Source organism: Rhyacophila brunnea, unplaced genomic scaffold (assembly GCF_057557595.1).
Source record: "Rhyacophila brunnea isolate RB1 unplaced genomic scaffold, BYU_Rbru_1.0 scaffold_13, whole genome shotgun sequence".
NCBI lineage: Eukaryota > Metazoa > Arthropoda > Insecta > Trichoptera > Rhyacophilidae > Rhyacophila > Rhyacophila brunnea.
The window spans coordinates 1,803,503-1,826,885 of NW_028232785.1; the positions used below are offsets into that span (position 1 = coordinate 1,803,503).

At 33.3% G+C, this 23,383-nt stretch overlaps 2 protein-coding genes across 5 annotated transcripts in view; one reads left to right on the forward strand and one right to left on the reverse strand.

Annotated features, from left to right (window-relative positions):
- The window catches only part of LOC147076097 (uncharacterized), an 833,775-nt gene that overhangs the window by 573,421 nt on the left and 236,971 nt on the right, over positions 1-23,383 (forward strand). The gene's annotated exons all lie outside the window — the stretch shown is intronic.
- LOC147076117 (uncharacterized) lies at positions 3,494-12,957 on the reverse strand. Of its 2 annotated transcripts, XR_015069866.1 has the most exons (5): positions 12,761-12,957; positions 11,780-11,930; positions 10,665-10,769; positions 6,048-6,200; positions 3,494-5,281 (listed from the first exon to the last, which is right to left on the reverse strand). XR_015069866.1 is itself a non-coding variant. In XM_085941644.1 (4 exons), the coding sequence occupies exons 1-4, from the start codon at positions 12,926-12,928 to the stop codon at positions 4,967-4,969; spliced, it is 741 nt and encodes a 246-aa protein (XP_085797770.1). In that variant the 5' UTR covers positions 12,929-12,957; the 3' UTR covers positions 3,494-4,966. The 2 variants fall into 2 exon arrangements, 1 of the variants encoding a protein (XP_085797770.1); XM_085941644.1 differs by lacking the exon at positions 11,780-11,930.

The window sequence follows — 23,383 nt, forward strand, 5'->3', positions numbered from 1 at the left end:
GTGTGACATGTCAATTATATGCAGCAAGTCTATAATCAATAGAGAATCGGTTTAATTTATAACCTGATCACACTGAACCCCATTTTGGTGGCAAGAATAATGCATTATCGATTTGCTTAAGTTGTATCGTAAGAGCGGTATGCAGAATCAAATATTTCGATCTTAAGGATAAGTTGCCGAAAGGAATGATTTAACTGTAGACTATAAGTTAAGAAATCCTTAACCATAGACTACTTTTGTTATAAACATGCCCCCTTCTGTATTCCTATTTAACGCTGTTGTCAAAATAAATTCGCGTGTCTATAAAACAGTCCATATACTCATATTAATTTAACAATTTATCTCAATATCGATATTGATAATGTTTATTCGTTCGTTCATTTTAATTATTTTATTTTTTAAGCTAGTCCTTAGAAATAATAAGATGCCAGACAGAATGACAGCTTGAAAATAGTGTTACCATGTAAAAAAATATTTTGCTGTCCCTGCAAAATCACGTTTAATGACTGATAACGGAAATATGAATGTATTATAATTAAATATTAATTATGTTTTTACAGTTATAGCATTTATTTAGTGCAGTTGTCATATTTTTGGTAATGTTTAACAATAACAAAATAATTTACCTAAAATATAGGAATGGGAGATTTTAAATATCTAATTATTTTCAATAGAAAAAACAAACGAAGCTTTTAAGACGAGGTGAACCATAGAAAACATGTTCTTGACTAAAGACGATGTTTCTGCATAGTGTTTTGTACTAAGGAAATTTTAATTATGATAAATTTTTGTGCATTCCGCTCTAAGTACTCAATAAGCCAATGGGCGATATATAAGGACGCAAGATGGCGCAGTTGTCGGCACCAGCGAATAGCAAACGAGCGGACATATTTTATTTCATCAGTGCCCGATATCGATCGAGGGATCGACATCTTCCTCTTGATCGGCAGTCTTGGACTCAGCCAGACTCTTCAAGCGCAGCTCCTGAGAGAGCTTTACATCAAGCAAGATAGCGAATTTCTGTAGGGTCTAGCAGGGTATTCGTTGCAAGATTTGTATTTAAATGAGACTGGACAATCCGTAATCTTCATTCAAAACGCTATTTCTAGTAATATTAAGATCATGTAAACACTGTAATCTCATTGTTGGAAATTATTGTTTCTTTAATACAGTGTTCTTTTAATCTAATTCATGTCTCTTTAATTTTTATTGCCTTTTGCAAAATGTATCCCTGGTGGCACTCTGGCGGTCTACCTTGAATGATAGTGTGGCAGGAAACCTCCATGACTCATTGTCGTGGGGTATGTTTCCTCGAGGAATGTACTTCTTCAATAGAGATGCCGATCTCCGCCTTGATAGGCCTAACAGTTAAGCTAAGATGTGCACATCCAAATAATATTGTCATTCATAGCTTCTTGGTTATTTCGAGATTGCCTTCTTTATTTAATCCATTACATGGTTTATATTGATGTTTCACAATACCTACCTAATTTTGAGAAACATATAGGATTATTTTTGGATAAGATCGGTATTTGCATTAGATAGTATAATATGCATTATTAGTTAAAAAGCTAGTGAATAGTATTGTGTCGAGTAGAATGTGAAAATAGGTAATTTATTATTATTATTATTAATAACCATGCCCATGCTTTTTCGTACATGGTGGTTGGGTGGGTTAGTTGCATTGATGTGGGGCTAATTAGGTTCCTCCATTTATATCTTTAATTTTCTTTATGACCAGGATTAAATATTTTGTGTAGTGTTCTTCTATTGCTTAGTCCTTCGTGTGGCTTTTGGAGGTCAATTTCATGATTATGCTGTCTACACCGAGTCCTGAGAGTCCATCGCTCCCTTTCTAGTATAGGGCAGTCGTTGATGACATGCCACACAGTTTGAGATGTGTTTCCGTCACAATGGACAACAGTCATCATCCCTCAGCTTAGATCTTTTTAGATAAGCTCGCACCGCTCTGTGGCCTTTTAGTATCTATGTGAGTTCGTTTGATATTTTTATGTTCCTTGCAATAGTGATGGCAGAGTTTATGTTTGGAATAAATTTCTGCGTTATTGATCCTGTGGCGGATGTTGTGTATCTGTGGTTCCATAGCTCTATGGTGTCTTCGTTTAGTTTTTGTTTTGAGTAACTCAGAGGGAAGTGTGTATAGGTTAAAGGTCTTTTGTCTGTTGTGGCTTGTTTAGCGTATTTATCAGCTTCCTCGCTTCCGGCTATCCCTGTGTGACTTCTTATCCAGAAGAATCTAGGCATTGTACCTATCATTCGAAGCTGTGTTGATAGTGTTAAAATGTCCTTTACTAGTGGGTGTGTGGATGATAGGTTTTGGAGAGCTACCAGACTAGATTGGCTATCTGAGAATATGTTAACATAGTTGTATCTGTGAAACTTTAATCTTTTCAGTGTCCACTCGAAAGATTCTCTGATAGCCAATATTTCTGCTTAGAAAACAGTGCAGTAGCTTTCGAGCTTAAATTTTCGAGGGGTTATTATTGCTCCAGAAAATAGGTAATTAAACTGATGAGTAAAATTATTGTCTTTAAATTTATAAAACTATATGAATCAGCTAATTTGAATCCACTGCAAGATAAAGGACTTCTACTAAGATTCCCAAAAAAAAAACAATGAAGAATATAAATTGTAAAATTTATAATTGTATTAAATTACTATTGCAGTTAATACTTTAGCAGATACAAGTCGTTTTTTGTGGTCTTGATGATGTGCATGAGCAGTTTTTATTAGGGATGTAAGGTAAATAATTCTCTGCTTCAAGATGGTTTTCCGTTATTACTTCTGAGAATAATGTACTCTTACAATTATTAATAATTTAAAAAATATATTTCACCTTGAACACCGTTTTAGAACATTTTTTTATGATCGATGTAGAGTAGTCACTTCATAACTTTGCACTTCGTAATATATTTTATTAAATGTATATCCTATTTATTTACAAATACTTAATATATCAATACAATTAGTGAATATCATTTGATCTAATTTATTGCGAGGTAATCAGTCGAAGAGCCGTATCAGTGCAGTTATAAAGCTTATACATGTAAATAGTATCTGTATTGTATTTGAAATATAGTCCTTTCATGACAATAACATGCAATTAATAATACTTAAGTACATACCAAATTAATTGTATAATTTCCAACCAACTGTATAATAATTATTATATGTATGTATAATCATTATTCAACTGTTGAAATTGGGGGTCTGACGAATAAATCCTAATTGAATTATAAACTTTAAAAATAATGCTGTTGACAGATAACAATAATCAGTTTTTTGGATTAACTGAAATTTGTAAAATCTTAATGTAATTTACAATTTTATTGTATTTGATAAAATTTATATTTGTCATCATTTTGTTTAAAAATTAATTCTTTGTATTATTTTTTCTGCAATCGCAATGTAATATTATATACCATGTCTGGGATATTATTTATTTATCATGCTATGTAATATTTTTTTTTTTGTACATTTATATTTCTGCAAAAAAAAAATAATAATTATATTAATTTTTTGACCTTTTATTACCATAATGCACCACTGATTTAAAAAAAAAAGCCCACAAGCTTCATCATGTTAGAAAAGACAAAGTATTGCTTTGAACCACTTGGACCTGAGTGGCTGATCTATAAAAGTATATTAGTCTATGGAAGCACGCCGACTAAGGTTTGTGTATAAGAGCTTTTCTTGATTAGCTCTTTGTGTTCAGTTGTTGACCGGGTGTCCAATAACTATAACAATGTTCTGTCCAATTACTAAAACATTTTTTTATTGTGTTTCAAATTCCACAACATGCCCAAAATACCTCGGTAGGTATAATAAAGAACTAGACAAGGCCATCGACGATATCAGCACAGGGGCGGGCTTAAGGGCAGATTCCAAAAATATGGAATCCTAAAGAGTTCCATAGGTAGGTACATAATAATTTGAAAACATTTCATGCATATACACACAAAAAAAAAACTTACCGGACGTTTTAGAAAATTAATTACATCGGTCATATTTAAATGGTTTTTCATCAGAATGAGTCATTTTGTGTAATTTCATGGTGCCAGATTCGATACACGAGTAATTACATTGGTCACATTTAATTAGCTTGTCACCAGAATGAGTCATTTTGTGCTTTTTCATTGGACCAGATTGTATACAAGAATAATCACAATGGTTACATTTAAATGGCTTTTCACCAGAATGAGTCATTTTGTGTAATTTCATAGCACTAGATTGTTTACAAGAGTAATTACATTGGTCACATTTAAATGGCTTTTCATCAGAATGAGTCAATGTGTGTAATTTCATCATGCCAGATGTAATAGATGAGTAATCGCACTTGACACATTTGAACGGCTTTTCACCAGAATGATTCATTTTGTGCATTTTCATTGCACTAGATTGTATACAAGAGTAATCGCATTGGTCACATTGAAATGGCTTTTCACCAGAATGAATGATTTTATGTATTTTCATTGTGCTAGATGCTATACATGAGTAATTACACTGGTCACAATTAAATCGCTTTTCACCAGAATGAATCATTTTGTGTACTTTCATTGTGCCAGATGCTACACATGAGTAATTACAACGGTCACAATTAAATCGCTTTTCACCAGAATGAATCATTTTGTGTAATTTCATTGCACTGGATTGTCTACAAGAGTAATCGCATTGGTCACATTTAAATGGCTTTTCACCAGAATGAATCATTGTGTGTGTTTTCATTTTACTAAATGTTTTAGATGAGTAGTCACATTGGGCACATTTAAAAGGCTTTTCAGCAAAAAGAGTCATTTGATGTACGATCATATCACCAGAATGAGTCATTTTGTGTATTTTCATCATTCTGCATGTCAAACATGAGTAATTACACTGGTCGCATTTAAATGACTTTTTATCAGAATGATTTATTATATTTAGATTTTTGACATTTTTATGACACGCTTTATGAAGCCTCAATAGAGGTAACGATGCAAAAAAAATCAAAACAAAAACTGCACACAAATTTTTCGTTACTAAACGATTTTTTTTGTAACTTTATTACGGCCAATAATAATTTTGGATCTGTGGCGTAAGATTGTATTTGCTTACGTTTAGCAGTGCGTTTGACTATATTAGTAATCGTTTCACATACGCCCAATTCTTTTTTAATGTCTTGAGAGTCAATCTGAATTTCATCGTATGGCTCCTGTACTTCTACGATCCTCTCTGGCAATCCGAGACTAGCGAAATATGTCATGGCAGTGGTTGCAGGAATCAACTAAAAGAACGTGGTGGATATTGCATTAACAAGACAAATATCAATCAATAAAAGAAATGTAGGAATTTTGACATACAGGGCTTGATAATTTATATCAGTATGTTTATTTCAAGGAAATACGCAAGGATCCTAAATATGTAATTTCAAACGATTGTTTATGTTCCCAGCACTACATAATATTGTCTGTAATATGGAGATTAGTATGCGATGTAGTAGTGGAAGGGTTGTGAGAATGAAAATGAGTTTTTAATTATAAAGGTTTAAAATAAAAAAAAAACAAGATATTTGTTGAGGCACATCCTACTATCGGTTTAGGTATGATACACCAAAAGATCGGTGTTCCTCATATACAGAATTTGTGCCTACAGGCATGGGAACAACCTGTTTAATATATAATATATTATACATGCTGTTCCCATGGCTGTAGTCACAAATTCCACATTACCAGCTTGAGGCAAAAGTGGCGAATCTTGCATAAAAAGTGAAGATGTATGAAGCTATATACACTGTTAAGCACACCCGATAGAAATAAGTCATTTTTTAATGAAAATTGTACTCAGTTTCTATTGTTTTCATTCTTCAACAGTGAAAGATCAACGTAATAAATAAAAGTTGGATATAGGCACGCATTTCTTTACTCACACCCAATATCACCCTTTCACCCTGTTATGTGACTTTTGAAAAATTCATCTACTTTGAAAACCTACCCGTAAATAGTAACATACGGTTAATGTAGATTATTTTAAATGAATAGATATTATTATACCTGATTTGCTGGGTTGCATTCGGAATAAGAGTAACTAGCTTTAGTGTTCTCATAATTGCTGTGGCGTACATTCTCTTGAACAATCTTATTTTCCGAGTCAACCCGCTCGACGTCAGTCTCCAGTTTTATATTAGTGGGGTATTTTGACGGAATCTAAAAAAATACATCGATTGTATAAATAAAAAAAATCATATGAGTGTATTTTTATGGCGATATAATATAGTGTTTATATTTTTATGCCTGGAAGGTTTCACTGTAGGCAATGAGATTGAAGACTGGAGAGGGAACATGCCATCATTTATGTACTAAAAAATACGAATCGGAGAAAGACAGTTGGTATTCTGGAGATGCTATTTCAAGTTCGTGTCGTAAAACAACATGGCGGATATAATATTGTTATTCTCTCGATCTTGAAAGAAGTAAGATATTTTCGTCGACGTTTTAAGTAAAAAAGGTATCTTGCAGTGCAATAGGATGCAAAGCCAGGAAAAATGCCGGCGTATTTTTTCACAGGTATTTAAAATAATAATATTACATTTTTTTTACGTTTATTGACAAATGAGTGTTGTATTATTCTAAGTTATTATTCGGTAAAAAAGTCTTTATTAATGGAAGAATAAAAATGAGTAACAGCATTTCGGAACAATATGCATACTATTAATTATTTATACATTGATAGTTTTTCCTAAAAGATCTTTTACAATAACAATTCACAACTTTTACATCAAACGTCAAATGGTTGTTTATTGCGAAAAATCGAGGGCCGTATGCATAATATTAATTTGAACCCAAAATATACGATGTGTTTTTCAAAGTAAAAACTGTTAGAGCTAGTTAATGACATTCATTATTTACATAAATATTACATTTCATTTCAGAGTTAAATATATCTTTAAGAATACCAAACAAAAAATTGTTTTTAAATGAAGTATGTAATGGAGTATATGTAGCAATTTTATAATGTTATATAAATTAAATTATTTCAGATTTCCGAAAAATGAAGTTCTTCGGAAATTGTGGATTGACGCAGTCGGGCGGGAGAGCTGGGTGCCATCTCAATATTCATTACTGTGTGGGAAGCATTTCTTGGAAAATGATTCAAAATATTATTTTTTCAACGCTGACTTGCATATATTATATTTCAAATAAAAACATTTTCGTTTTCAATAATCGATTTTTTGTATGAATTCATATTATATATGTAGGGCTTCTCTGATAATATTATGTTAAATAGATCAAATATTGTAATTAACTAGGTATATAATTTAAGACGATTGCTTATGTTCCCAACACTACACATATTATTATCCGATGCAGATTTCTAAGGTATGCGTAAGCGCTTGGCCGTAGTCAAGGGGCGTGTACGACGCGGAATAGGCGCGGGGACGGGCACGGGTAGAGTGTCGGTAGTAGCCCGCGCGCGTCCGGTCGTGTTTAGCGTCAAATCAGGGATTGGAAACCATAAACACAGAAATATTTTTACTGGAAAACTCCTATTTGAAATGGCAAAACTTTGCAGCAAAATATAGGGCCAATGAAATCAATATGGAAAGGACTTTAACAGAAGAATTTTATAACTTATACAAGAAACTGCGGGAACAACCAGACAAGTTTTTCGAAAAAGAGTAACACGAGAAAATATTTGATTATGTATATTCTAATTGATATAAGTTTTTTCTATTCTTTTTGAGTCATTTTTTGTGATCCGACTATCGCCTTTTGGCATCTTCAAACACTACCAATGGTGAATACACTCTGTCATCTGATACAGTTAATTCCTGTTTATTTGGTAAATTCATATTTATGAATTTAAATTCAAATTCCATTAAGTATCCTTGGTCGATTTTATAATTTGATTATATATTGTATAATATATAAGTTAAAGTTTAAAAAAGACTTTTCGGTTCATATGGTGTGAATGTAGGTGTAGAATGTACGCTTCATAACTTTGAACCCCGGCTCTAGGATGAAAATGATGTACTTACCTACTGAATATATTCTAAAAATATTTTATTTTTATTATGTTTATATTTTTTTTATTAAGGAAAACAAACAGTTACATAGATTACAAATATGTATAACATAGACTAGAAAAAGATATTGCAACAAACAAAGTTTCCATATAAATTATAATAATCATAGTTAATCATATTATAATTTAAATACAGAGAAATTAGATAAAGAGATAAATGAGAAAGAATATTGAATAATTATAGACAATTTTTTTTTAAATACCTACCTTTATAAATATAAGTAAGATAAGTATACAATATTATATGTGCGTTAAGAATTATTGAAATTTAAAGATATTATTTTTACATAATATAATATTATCTATTTATTTATTAAGTACTACATTTATTATATGAATACAAGTGAATATCATTTGATATAATTTTATGCGACGTAATAAGGCAAAGAAGCGTATCAGTGTAGTAAAAAGTGCAAAGTTATAAAACGTATACCTACTTTATATCACTTCGCACTATCCATGCTTTGTGAAAATAATACCACAAAATACACCAGACGCGCGCGGTAAGCTCATGATTTTTTGAGACACCCGCTACTCGCTCGTTTCCCGCGTCGGCGCCCGTCCATTTAGTGCGGATACCTCTATGCGCGCAGTATGGGAAGAGCCCGCCGCATGTACGATATTGTACTTCATCTTGACGCGCCAAAACAACACGCGCGAAAACCCGTACCCGCGCATTGTCTGCGGACACGTCGAAACATGTTCATACGTTTGAGTTTCCCGCACCGCCGCCGCGCCACGCCCGTCAAACCACCACGGACAAGCACTAAGCCTTAAAGATAACACTAACAAATGCTCGACCGAATCTACAAAATTGATGGGTTCTGAATTATAATTATATGTATTACATATATTATAGTATAATGACAATTCTAACTAACAAAAAACTAATAATAAATTCATTTTTGCCGATTCTTTACGTATGTATATAACAAGGTATCCATGGAAGTAAGCCGAACCGAATGGTTTATGACGGTCTCACCTTACGCCGAAACCGTTTATTGCCGTAATAAAACTTGTCGAGTGTTCACCCACTTATCTGCGGATTTGTATATACGGGTGCCACCCTGTTCCATTATGCTCCATTCAAATAACGGTGTTTGTACATGCGCGTCTATTTGAAACAAGAATTCCTTATATTAAAACAGAAAAATATTTTTCTCTATGGTCAGTTTTTGACGTCTATGGGCACTTAACTGTCAAATAAATGACAATTTTTCACATTTTGCCGCTAGATATCCCTAGTGGTCAATATATTTTGAACTCGCTATTACATTTACTTTCATATTATTTCTTTTATTTTTCGATTAATACTACATTATGGCCGGATAATCCGAATGCCGAATAAACGTTATTGAATAAATAATCATTACAATATAAACAAATGAAAGTAAATGGTTATCGTGATAGTATACCTACATACCATATAATTATTATGCATACATCGATTCCAGCATAATCATGTGAATTGAGTTGTTCAAAATATTATATTAGGTACTTGTATTTATTTGATTTCATGAATCTGCGTCTGATGTGTATTTACTAACGAGACTCTTAAATTTGAAAGCGTCGCCGCTTTTACGAAATTTGCGGCATTGTAGATTAGCTTTATCTACGAAAGCAAAGTTTAGTACCTATAAATAAAGCATTCATGATTGAATAAAATAAAGCACCAATTATAGAATCAATTGTAAAATAGATAGTACCATTAGACAATAATCAAAATAATACACTGAATCATAATGAAATACGGAAGAAAACAAGTACCTATGACAATTATCAACAAACGCGGGCTGTCAGTTGCGATCTGTCAAAAATGGACTGTGCCGAATTTAGCAATCGGTTCGCTAAACTTATGGTAGAGGGGCATTAGGTGTTCGGGTTCAGCGAGATGCTTATGTACTACATTTGGATGAATGCAATTATACGGGCGTATTATATAGCTGGCGTAAAATCGCATTCGAAAATTTTGGATGAACACCCAATTATACGGAATCTGACTACATGTATTCACTTGACCTTATGGGGATTCAAGATAAAACACCAGTCTCCTATCTATTTTTCTCAAACAATAGTAATCGGGGCTTAGAGGCGAAGGTTGGAGGTAGGCTATTAACATCCGACATAAAAATAGTGCACATTAAACTTCATAAACGTCATACGTAATTATTTTCATTGAAATAAATAAGACTACAGTTTACAGATGACGAAATTATTACATACATTTTAACGTTTCCGGAAGTTACCATAATATACTTCGTTCGAAAAGGAAAAAAAATATCATATATAAAATGTATTCACATTCCCCGAATCCGTAGTTCAGTCAATTAATGAAACAGTATACTCCTTATAATAACAAAGTGCACGTGACATATTGACAATTATTACATAAACTTTCACGTTTGTGGAAGTAACCATATCATCTACATTTATGTCCTAACATCTCGTATGAAAAGAAAAAAATTAACCTTATTATTCACTTGCTCCGATATGTGATTTCAAAGTTGAAAGAAACCTCTGACAAAACTTCTCCATATCAGTACGTACATACATTGTTCAAGTTTCATAGAATATTGTGTACCTACCTGATTTACTGGTGTGCATTCCGAATAAGAGCAAACGGGTTTTGGAACCTCATAAATGCTTTGGCTTATTGTGCCTTCAACATACTCCTCTTTGAAATTAACTCCCTGAAAATTAATATCAGATTGATTAGTGAACTTCTGAAACTACATTTTAAAATAAAACAAACCGGTTATTTGATAAGGATGCACCCTACTATCGGTTTTGGAAAATCTGGTAGGAGATTGTTCTATAACGGACATCATGTGCGGGATTTTATTTCGCCTGCAGCCACCGCATGAAGCATGAGTAAGGTGAAAGTACTGCATGTTGTAAAGAAAGGGTGACAACTGAGAGGTAAGTACGTCGTGTGCATGGGATTCGGAATGGCCAAAACTATTGCAGTTAAAACCATAGCAAACATAATGTTCGTAGGACTGAGTCATTGATCGGTGATCAAGCAGTTCGTTTTGTTATTATTAATAAAACATCGGTTCTCATTTATTCACGTTGTAAAATCAAGACAGATGGTAAATCAATGGGATATACTATGGTTAGACTTGAGCAGTTATAGTTTGTTATCTGATCACTTTAGCAAGTGGTGATGCATTGTCTTCCCCCACCTCATTTTAACACCCCTCCACTGCTATGACTACTCTACGCAGTGTGCTATTAGAGAAGTAAACCTAATAAATATTGATCTAGTAGTTTTTAAATTGTTGCAGAACAGACAAGATAACTATAAAAACCATCAAGTATATAAAAAGCAAATATGTACATCGAAATCATCAACACTTAATTATTGTATTAGGTATTAGTATTGGGCCCACGATGGCCGAGCGGCTTAAGTGTCGGCCTATAATATCGTGGGTCCAGGTACGAATCCTGGGTCTGGCAAATATTAGTTTTTTTTATTTGTAGTCTCAGAGTATGGACCTTATAGGTTGAGCACGTGGCAACATCCGTTTCTCGTAAAAAAATCTGTTAATACAAACCACTACTTTTGGCGGTACAATATGATCGGACAAGAAAGAAATTAGTATTCGAAGATTTTGTCGTCACTGGCATTACTGATTTTTTATGAATTCGAGTGTTGTCAGTTCCATCTCTAACACGATCAGTATTTAAATTATAGTACCTACTCGATGAACTCGCTCTGAATAAGAACAACCCTGTTGCTGATCTTCATAATTGAATGGAGATTTTACGTCTTCAATAAACTCAGTCTTGATGTCAATTATCGGAGTTTCTGACTTCAATGTTATTATTTTCGGGTCTGAAACAATATTCTGAAAACAAAATATTGTGTTATAAATCATATTTTTAAGAAGACCGATAATACGTGTGTAGCTCGACCACATACTTGAAGGGTCTCAGCTCGTACACTCTGCAATGTGGATATGGTGTCTGTCGTTATCTACCTACTAAACAAAATAAACAATCAAACAATAGGTACTAATCTACGAGAACATTTTAATTGATAATGTCAATTATTATTCATAACTAGTAGGTACCTATAAATTAGTTTGAAATAAAACAAATTAATAATATTAATATAATTGGAGGAAACTTGTCGATAGGTACTCAATTATGTCGACCAATCAATGGCTATTAACCTTTTGAATAAGAATACTCAATGTCCATTCAAAAATAAATGATCCGGTGTTTATTTTGTCGTTTGTGTTATTGTTATTACTGTTTGTGACAACGTACCTACCCAAGGAAATCAAACGAATCCAGTTTCAAATCGTCGCCGCCAATAATAAAGCTTTTATTATCATTTGTTGCTCGATCGAGTTCAGTAATGTATTTTGTTTTAGTTTCTTTTATTGGAGTCCCATGTAAATAAATGCCCTGTTTGTGGGCAAAGATATCAAAAACAATGACAATGATAGGTGTGGTATCAATTGTTAAGAAAACTCATAGTTATAAGTACAGGGATAGTTTTAGCAGCAAAGTTAACTGGGTTTATACGGGTCAAGTAGGCCGCTCGGAACTGTGTCGCATTTGCACGCAGTTTTCATTACACAAAATAGATACACTGTTTATTACGTCTGACGACACACATCTTTAAACAACCAATAGTACGACATAAAACAATCCGTTATGAAAAACTAACCTCAAAAGTGTATCCGGCCTCGTCGGTGTCCTCTTGCTTTATGTAGGTAAGCAGCTGGCTGTTTGGATCATGATTCACAGGTACCTCAAACCATTGCTTCCCTTCTGCGACAGGTTCGGAGTCTTCTCGTTCGCGTTTAATATCCATTTTATGCATGCGATCGGTCATCAAGTTAAGTTGATCGTGGAACACAAAACGTAGTAGGCGAGACTTGACGTAAGCATTTCACCATAGACAAAAAGAGTTAACCGTGTTGCCACTTTCGCAATATTATAAAATTAAATACAAAACTAAACTTCCTTTACGACCTAAACGACCTTTACGAAATACAAAACTAAAACTGTACGAAACAAATCCAATTAAACCATAGACAATATACATACAAATTATTGTATGAGACCGGAAATGGTTTGAGATTTGACGTTTGGTTCAGTGTAACATTGAAAATCAAACCGTTCTCGGATCATCAGAAATGGTTTGACATGAAACTTCAAACCAATTCGGACGATTCATAGACTAAGACGATCTGTCAAACGGGAAATCATTAAAAAGTATACATAACCTGAAAACGATATCGATCTAATAATTTCTACAAATATTTCGTTTGTTATTTTCTCGGCATTTGACTTATAATATAATATTTTTTAGGATTAAGGAAAATCGACATGCCTAAAAACAGCATTCTCTGGCATGTGTAAGATCATCGTGTTATGTTAATATTAATATTTTAGATTTAGTACTTTGTATTTTTGGTTTTCAATACAATGGATTTATTTCAATGTATCCCATTATTTTTTGAATGGTCGTTGGAAGATTCGTCTGATGATGATTTTTTCATGCTGGAAGACTTTCAGCCCATTGTCAATAAGAAAAATGAAAATTATTGCGAAGATACTGTTGCAGAGTACACGGACAGGCAGTTCATGATGCATTTTCGCGTTTCTAGAAATGTGCATGCAGATCTCACGGAGCGATTTCAAAATTCTTCTTATTTTCCAACCCAAAACAGAGGCGGCAATGATAGAATCAGCGCCACTAACCATTTACTGATATTCCTTTGGTTTGCTGGACATAAAACTGCGTCATTTCGAGATGTGGCTGATAGATTTAATACCTATCACTATCGGTTCTTTCTCCAGAGTCATCAAAAGAGTGACTGTGTTTATTAGTCATTTATCCCCAGAAATAATACATTGGCCAACAAATTCTGAGAAAGCAGTTATAGAGATGGCTTTTAGGGAGAATGGGTTTCCGGGAGTCATCGGTGTCATTGATGGTAGTCATATAAAAATTGATAAGCCAGGAGATGATCCATTGTCATACATCAATAGGAAATCATATTATTCAATGCAGGTAAGACAAGATATTTTTCTATGATATTTCTTTGTTTTAGATATAATTGTGTTTTAAAATAATAAAAAAGACTCGCCTTAGATTAAAGAATAAATAATCTAGTAGAATAAATTTAATCATAGCACTGGTTCAAAGAATGTTATTTAATAAGTTTTCCAAGTACCTAGCTGAAAATCACAAATCTCATTCGTGCCATACTTGTTTGCGGGATTTTATTGCTTTCTGTATGACTAACTATCCTTTATTTTAGTTGCAGGCTGTGTGTGATGATAATCTCAAATTTCGAAATATCTATGTTGGATATCCAGGCTCAGTGCATGATAGTCGAGTATATCGAAATTCTTCACTGTATAGACAACTACCAAGTAAATGTAACGACAAATATATACTTGGCGACAGTGGATATCCCTGCCTTAGGAATTTGCTGACACCTTATAAAGCCAGGGGAGTACTAAATCAAACTCAAATTAATTATAATACCAAACTCAGTAAAAGTAGAATCAAAATTGAGCACGCATTTGGTCTACTGAAACAAAAATTTAGACAACTCTACCACTTAAAACATTGTTTTAATTACTCACTTTATTCGAGCATGTTGTGTTTTACACAATATGTCTTTAAATGACCAGTTTGAGTGGGATATTGATTCACCTACTGGAATTAGTGTTGAAGCAGGTTCATCCTATTTATCCCGCAATAATAGTACAACTGGTGCAGATAGACGAAATGAGATAGCTCAACTTCTTGCATCCAGGAACTTTCCATAAAATGTTTAATGCTTTTAGTATATGTATAGGCAGAGTTCAATATTTCAGTTAAGTACCTACCTATCATGTTTTTATCTGTAACTTGTTTCTATGGTATCTATTTGTTGTTCGCCGGTAGTAGGTATATTTTGTTACTTCATCAAAATATAGATTTTGTGGGAGCAAAAAGTATCAACTGAATGGAGTCCTACCTGGTATTCTCAAAGTACCTCTTACCTAGTGTAATTTGTCTTTAATATTTTGTTTAATAGTTAGATATAGGTTATTAGTTTTAGTTAGTCTAGTTTTTTTAATTTTATTTAGGTACCTACCTAGTCTTTATTAGTTACTATATTTGTTTCCACACTTCACTATAAATATGTTTTCTATTTTGTTTAATGGTTAGATATAGGTTGGTAGTTATATTGACATACATTGTATATACTTATTTTTGCTTAGGTTAGCAATAGTTTCAACATAATAAGTATAACAAAAGTATTACTTCTTCTTCTTCGGCCATATCCATCCCTTAGTTGGAGCATATAGACACAAGAATCCATGTCGCTTGCCAGTTTTCTTGCATCGTTCCAGGTCAAACCAGCATCCCGTAGCCCCGCCATACATACTCTATAGATAGTATTTAGCGGCCTTCTAGGACGCCGGAATCCAGTTGAATTGAAGAACAGGCAAGCCATGTTGAAATTCTCTTCTGGCATCCGCAGTACGTGGCTGAGCCAGGTCCAATGTCGCCTCTTCACTCTCAGTGCGATGAGAGGCTGCTTGGTGCGTTATACCTCCTCGTTGCTCCTACAGTCATACCAGTATCCATCGCAAACATCTGTTTTCGAAGCTCAGTCAACTTTATACTGAGCTTCGAAAAATATGTAGAAGGCTTCTTTCTCTGTGTACATATATATTACTTATATTGACCATAATGAAGAGACTTTTAAATATAAAATGCTGTGGAATATGCCTCCTGGGGAAACCACAAAGTAAAAAAAAACGCACCATAGCACTATACCTCCAGGGTGGTGTGGAAATCAGTACCTACATAATATTTGTTTCGGTGTTGTAAGTGCCTATTATTTAACAAATATAATATCATATAAAAATAATTCACTGGAATACAGCCACACAATTCAGGTTCAAAATCCCACAAAGCCAAGTGTGATTTCAGCCACTGGCATAGTGCCATATACGCTAAAAACTGCTGGAGAAGGGACTCGTGGAATTAAGAAGAAAAAGAATATGCTATGAATATAAATAAAATAATATCTATCAGAAATGGTCGAGGAAGATGCAATGATAGACTTAGCCACGCCTTACAGGTACTTACCCACTGGCTGATCTGGAAAGATATAGAAGATTCGCGTTGTATCTCAGGATACCATTGTGATATAACAATAAAACTAGACTGCTCTTTTAAAATTACATATTACTTAATTGAAATAAAATCATAATATGTTAAAACTTGTTTTTTTTACAATTTTCCATAAGTACCATTCCGTAGGTTACCATCCGGCACCACCAGATTTTCTAGTGCTAGTTTACTGAGATTACATCATGATGTTGGGCATAAATTCTAATTCTGAGACTAGTTTTCATAAATTCTAAAACTTATTCAATTAGTTTTAATTTCAAATCTTGCCAATACAGTTCAATCAAATTTTAAAATAAAGAGAATTAATGATGGAAAGTATATTGTCATGGTAATGCTTAAAAAAGAAAATGTAGTATGTTTTTAATATTTTTATTAGATTAAAAATGGGCATTGGAATTTTAATTACAATAATGGAAAAGGTCACATAAGTATTTAACAAATCAACTTAAATATCACAAAAACTATAGCACAGATCAAAAGTAAACTTGATGTTAATGGAAATATTATTTTTAAATATAAAATAGCAAAGGAACATTATGTGACACATTACTGTGTCGAACAAATACAACCATACATAGGAAATAATATAAAAAATCAGTTGGTGAAGCCGCGTTCACACGGTCCAAGTACACTTGGACCGAGTGCCATCCAAGCGCATTCGTATGAGACAGCTTTATACTAATTATTCCTATCCAAGCTACTCGAGCCGCGTCCTACTCATCCAAGTTAGCTTGGATAAGAGTAATTTGTATAAAGCTGTCTCATACGAGTGCGCTTGGATGGCACTCGGTCCGAGTCAACGCGGCACAAATGATCACAAGCATAAGATTGTCAATTGCACAATGGTGCTGCGGAACTCCAATCCGCACAAAGGTATTTCTGAAACAAAATGTATACACATTAATAATCAGTATGAAGGTAGCCATTCAAAAATGCGTTTTATACATGAAAGCAAAATAGGGTAGATTGTTTATCATTGCTGTGTAAACTGAATATTTTGTAATGTTATTAGGCAGCTGAAATTTTGCGAGTATTAACTATAATGTTTGAGACATTCATGGTTGTCACTTTTTTGTGTGAAAATCAATTCTGCGTATTTAAAGGTTGTGAAAATACCAAGCACTTTGTAAACACCAACCCATGCTATGTTTAGTCGGGAACGAGATGCTGCAAGAAATCCACGTGGTGTCCATAACATCTCACTCATGAATATTGGTTATCTTGGGACGAGTAAGAGATATACATCGATATAGTATTAGCCAAAGATATCTGTAACACCGCGACCACGCCAAACTATTTATTATTACGACAATATAGACAGTTCCGTAGAACTGACTTTTATACGCGTGGGTACAACACTTTGGTATTTGTTTTAAATAGTCTGAAACAACTTACCTTGTTCCATTTTGAATCTACGTAAACTTCGTCTCAATTTCTGTTTGACCACGTTAACTGTTGTTAGGCTTCGTTGTAGTGGTGTACAATAATTATTATTCGGACGCGCTGAAGGACTGCCGGTTGACGTTTCAAAGTTAATTTTTGACAGGTTTTTGTTTTGTTTGGTAATGGTGTTGTGACTTAGAGTTGCCGTTTTATGGAAATAAATGATTGAATTAATTTTAAGCATTGGCAACACTAATTAGTTGTCAGAAAAGCGTTTCCGTGGACATTTAACAAACGGTCCCAAACCCAACCGTCCGATTTCGTTTGTTTGATGCAGGTTGCATGATACATACTTTAAGTAAACAGGAAAAAATGCGTTTCCGGAAGAAATATGTTGTCACTTCGGAAATAGAAAGGGTAATTTTTCAACGGCTGTGGAAGGAAACTCTTGAATACTTTACCAATTATAATTATTGTAAATAAGTCGCCAGTAATGGTACGCTCTATTAATTGATTTAGATAAGATAAGTTTGGAACGTTCGTTTTGAATTTAAATTACGAAAATGTTCTTGTGATAGTACTAAAACAATATAAGAATCTAGTAATTTAATTGGTCCACATGATTGTCTAACGACCGGTTTCGTTCCCTTTGAGAACATTATTACCCAATATATTGTTCTATTTTTAATTATATTACTATAAATACATATGAATTGCCATGTGGCATTGTTAATCAATGTGATGTTGGTTTTGTTAGCACTTTGCTTGTTGTCATTCTATTTTAAAACGGCTACTCGCAATGACATTAATATGGACGAAGCATCTGGAAAAAATGACACTTTTTTTGTCGTTTCTGCCGAAAGGTATAATCTGTTCTAACACCATTACAATAAAGGTGGTATTGCTATAAATTCCTAATGCTTTTTGTCGGTCTGCTGAATGGTTCGGTTCGAAAAGGGTTCGCTCAAATGAACATTTACACTAGAAACACTGTTCTAACACCATTACAATACAGGTGATATTCCTATAAATTTCCGATGCGTGATATCGCATAATGGAAATTGCTTGACGTCTACCTATGCATGTGCGAATGTCACTATGCGCGAATTTACTTTCCAGCTACTGTATTGAGTGCGCTGTCCATTAATAATGTCATTGGCTACTCGTGAATACTGTTGTAGAGTACATAGGTACCTTATGGATGTTTGAAGAATGACCAATGTAGTGACTCTCTGTTTCCACACAAAAAATCACAACCCGATTTAATGCAGACACACTTTCGTGAGAGTATGGTGGGCCCACTCGGCTCGAGTGGCTATTCCTCGTCAGCGTTCGCAAAGCATTATTAAAACCACTATGGCGTATACAATTTGACAGCGTTAATCAGTGATGCCAACCGTACTATAATTATAGTACAATACTATAATTTTGTTTCGCGAAAAATGTAAAATACTATAATCATCGCCAAATATACCGAAATACTATAGTTTTAAAGGATTCAAGACGAAAAATGTTCCTCCGTTCCATTAATAAATATATTTTTTAAAATGTTAAATAAATAATGTTCTTTTGTTATATTATTTCAAATAACCTGCTGTTATAGATGAGGCAAAAAAAATAAGAAGTTTTTCACCAGAATGTGATATTTTTAATTTCAGTGATTTCAAGTTACCGTATTATGTACAGAAGTATTAGAATAATTAAAAAATAAAATATTGTAAGTACACATTAGTACTTATATTCGACAACCTTAACATTTTTTTCGCCAGAATGTGATATTTCAGAAATTTTAAGGTTAAGATTGATAACACGAGTAATTTCATAGATTAAATTTTAACAGCACTTCACCTAAATGAGTCATTGTATACGATCTAAGTGCATCAGGTCCTGCACATGAGTAACTACATTGATCACATTAAAATGGATTTTCACCAGAATGCGACATCCTGTGTCTTTTAAGGCTGCTAGAATATATACAAGAGTAATCACACTGATCACATTTTATTGGTTTTTCACCGGAATGAGTCATTTTGTGTTTTTTCATAACATTAGATTGGATACACGAGTAACTACACTGGTCACATTTAAATGGCTTTTCACCAGAATGAGTCATTCTATGTTTTTTCATGCTACTAAACGTTATAGATGAATAATTACATTGGTCACATTTAAATGGCTTTTCACCAGAATGAGTCATTTTGTGTACTTTAAGATCACTAGATTTTATAGAAGCGTAATAACATTGGTCACTTTTAAATAGCTTTTTACCGGAATGAGTCATTTTGTGTATTTTCATATGACGAGGTTGGATACAAGAGTAATTACATTGGTCACATTTAAATGGCTTTTCATCGGAATGATTTGTTATATTTAGATTCTTGGCATCGTATCGAATGCTTTTGAAATTTATCATTTTATCCGCTATTGATTTTTTATGACACGCTTTGTGAAGCTTCAATAGAGATAACGATGCAAAAAAATCAAAACAAAAACTGCACACAAAATTTACCTTGTTAAACGATTTTTTTTCTAGCTTTATTTCGGCTACAAATAATTTGGGATCTGTGACGTTAGATTCTGTATGCTTAAGCCCTAATTCTTTTTTAATGTCTTGATAGTCAATCTGTATTTCATCGTATGGCTCTTGTACTTCTAAGAGCCTCTTTGGCAATCCAAGACTTACGGAATATGGCATGGCAGTAGTTGCAGGAATCAACTAAAAGAAAGTGGAGTATTTTGCATTAAATAACATAATATGTATGTATAACAGAAATTAATATTAAAAAAATCACACACCTTAAGCGGGGACGTGCGCCTTGTAAGTCAAAATAGAGTTTTTATGCTATTTTCAAAGCATGATCCTAGACATTCCATAAACGTTGTAGATAATCTATTTATATAATTTTGAAGACTTATATTCCTATATATTTATTTTAAATATTTGATAACTGCATAAAGTATTTTTATTACATAAAATAGTATTTATTATAGTATTCGTCAGATATTTATCACACTTGAATGGTCAAATACATGGCTTATAATCAGTACGCAACTTTGCTTCGAGACTGTTAAATATTTTAAATATAATATGTGGTTGTGCATTGCAATTTGATGTGATACCAATATTATGATGATTGCTGAATCACATCTGCATATGCCAATCAACCTATTATACCAATTTGAATTTGAGTGATGATTTGATGAAATTGGATTGAGTACTATTGAAAAAGAAAAAAATATAGAATTATCGCGCGATAATTCATTGAAACAAAACCCCTAGTTCAATTTTGATTGAATCGAAGTGAAGAAGTTATATAATACTTTGTCAAGAAATCAATGCAAGTTGTAAGTAAAGTAGGTACGGCTATATCATTCGTATTATCATATTTTTATGCGAAACGGGATTTTCTGCAATAGCTGCAATGAAATCCAAATATCGACCCCGTTTAGTAGAAAAAGTGCACTTAATGCTAAGAAACAAGCAGATCCATCGCATGAAAAACAAATTAATGTAGAGATAAATATACTTAGTAAAATCTTATTTATTTAACAACGTTTTTCTTAACTCGTAATCTTATTTGTCCGGTAAAATCTTGCAATCGATTTTAACTAACTTCCCGACTAGCTAATGATACCGGGGGAAAGGGAACTCATGTGCATCTAGGTAAGTGTCCTGATCCGGTATCACTTCAGGTTCGAGGTTATGTGTAACATCAGGACAGGATATAATTTTGATAAAACACATTTTTGATTTGACAGTTTTGCGCAGAAAAGCAATTTATTTAAGCTAACACATAGGCAAACATCGATAAATTTACAATATAGGCTACAACAAGGATCTTAGATTACACACATTATTGTCGATATTTTTGAGCACGTGTTTGGTCACACCGGCGGCATTGACGCCCAAGCACTTTTTTGGACACGTGATTCATTTCAAGGGTAGTTATATGTATCATTATTGACATAAAAATGGTAAAAGAGGTCACAGAATTGAAAAGAACTGGGAACAAGCGCGGCCTGCATTTTTGTATTGAGGAAAGCCGTGCGGCCAGGTCGACCATAGCGCGTGGCACTATCCACCGTCCTCCCTCGCCCAGGAATTTGCACTGTCTAGCCATTATCTCAATCACAAATCTAAGGGCTGGCTCGGTATGCGAGAGGTGCGGGGCGGGTTAGATGAGAGATTTCTAAAGCGATGCGTTCGGAACTATCTCAAGGTTGAATATTATTTGTTATCTTGGGGCGAGCAGGTACCCATGGTCTTGGTTTGAAAAGAATACCGAGGTAGCGCCTTCGTTTTGCAAAAATGTTCAAATTTTGTGTTTGTAGTGCAGGGCTTTTTAACTTTTTCAGGGGTATTTTAATATTGATGTTAAATTCCTGATACGTCATTCGAGACCTTTTTATGGAGAAGGGTTGTATTTGGTAATACTAGACATGTGAAACTTTTAGAATATATCAGAACACAATGTCAATGCATTTTTTTAAATTCTTTTAGCCATCTTTAAGTTGAATTGAATTCATTTTCAGTTAATTCTATTTTGTATAAAAAAGTTATTTCGACACCATTATTGGTTGTTAGGGGCTGGGGTCCTAGCAACAAATTTATTTATATATATACGTGCGTTACTATGGAAATCAATATGACATGTCAAGTACAAATTTTTTTGATCGTTTAAGCCAGTCAAGTCAAGTTTATATGGTTTAACAGAATTTAAAAACGTTGTATATAATAAGTTCTTTTTATCTTGTAATTATTTATAATTAATTTTTTTTCTTTGTTGCATTTAGTAGTACATTTTTGGCTATTTAAAAAGATGTCTGTATTATTTAATGAAATAAAGGAGGGGAGGGTCCAAGATTAGGTTTTTTTAAAAGGGAGGCGTAGTAACATAAAGTTTGGAAACCACTGATCTACAACGTTTAAGGAATGTCCAGAGTTATGCTTTAAAAATAGCATTAAAACTCCATTGTGACCTACGCTGAGAATGTGGGCAGTTAAAGATATATAAGAATATTATACAGAGAGGGAAGAATTTAGAGAAAGAATGGGTGTGTTGAAAAGTTATATCAGTATGTTTATTTGAAGTAATTACGCATGGATCCTAAATATATAATTATAGACGATTGCTTATATTCCCAACAATACATATATTATTGATGCAGATTTCTAAGGTATGCGTAAGACCTAAATATAACACATACGGAATCTGGCTACATGTTTTCACTTGACCTTATGGGGATTTATAATAAAACACCAGTCTCCAATCTATTTTTATAAATTACTAGCTGAAGTACCCGGCTTCGCACGGGGTCGCTTCGTGGTTATATTTATCTTAGATATTTGAAAAATAATAAGAGGTAATTATTTCTTTAATATTAAAATATCTGTGTAATACAATATGGCAATATGAAAATAATTATAATAGGAGTAAAGGTCAAACATAAGAACACTAAATTAAAATCGAATCCAAAATATGAAAACGTTATTAATGTTATAAATATGTAATAAAAAAAAAATCAAAATTGGATGGAACAAACAAACAACAAACTTTGTATGTTATATAATAATAATTTAGAAACCGCACACAACTGACAAAAGTTTCATCGCAATCGGATGAATGGTATAGGAACGCATACGAATAGTAGAAGAAGATGATTTTCTAATTCAGAAACCTTCGTGGGCATGCGCATGACAACTCACCAAAGTTTCATTGCAATCGGATTAATGGTATAGGAACGCATACGAATAGTAGA

What these genes read in the sequence shown, in the direction of transcription:
- LOC147076117 (XM_085941644.1), bottom strand. Translation starts at nt 12,928, where the DNA reads ATGACCGATCGCATGCATAAAATGGATATTAAACGCGAACGAGAAGAC. An exon ending in AGGCCGGATACACTTTTGAG is followed by an intron (nt 10,770 to 12,760) that starts GTTAGTTTTTCA and finishes ATTAATTTTCAG; the next exon opens with GGAGTTAATTTCAAAGAGGA. An exon ending in AATGCAACCCAGCAAATCAG is followed by an intron (nt 5,282 to 6,047) that starts GTATAATAATAT and finishes ACGTTCTTTTAG; the next exon opens with TTGATTCCTGCAACCACTGC.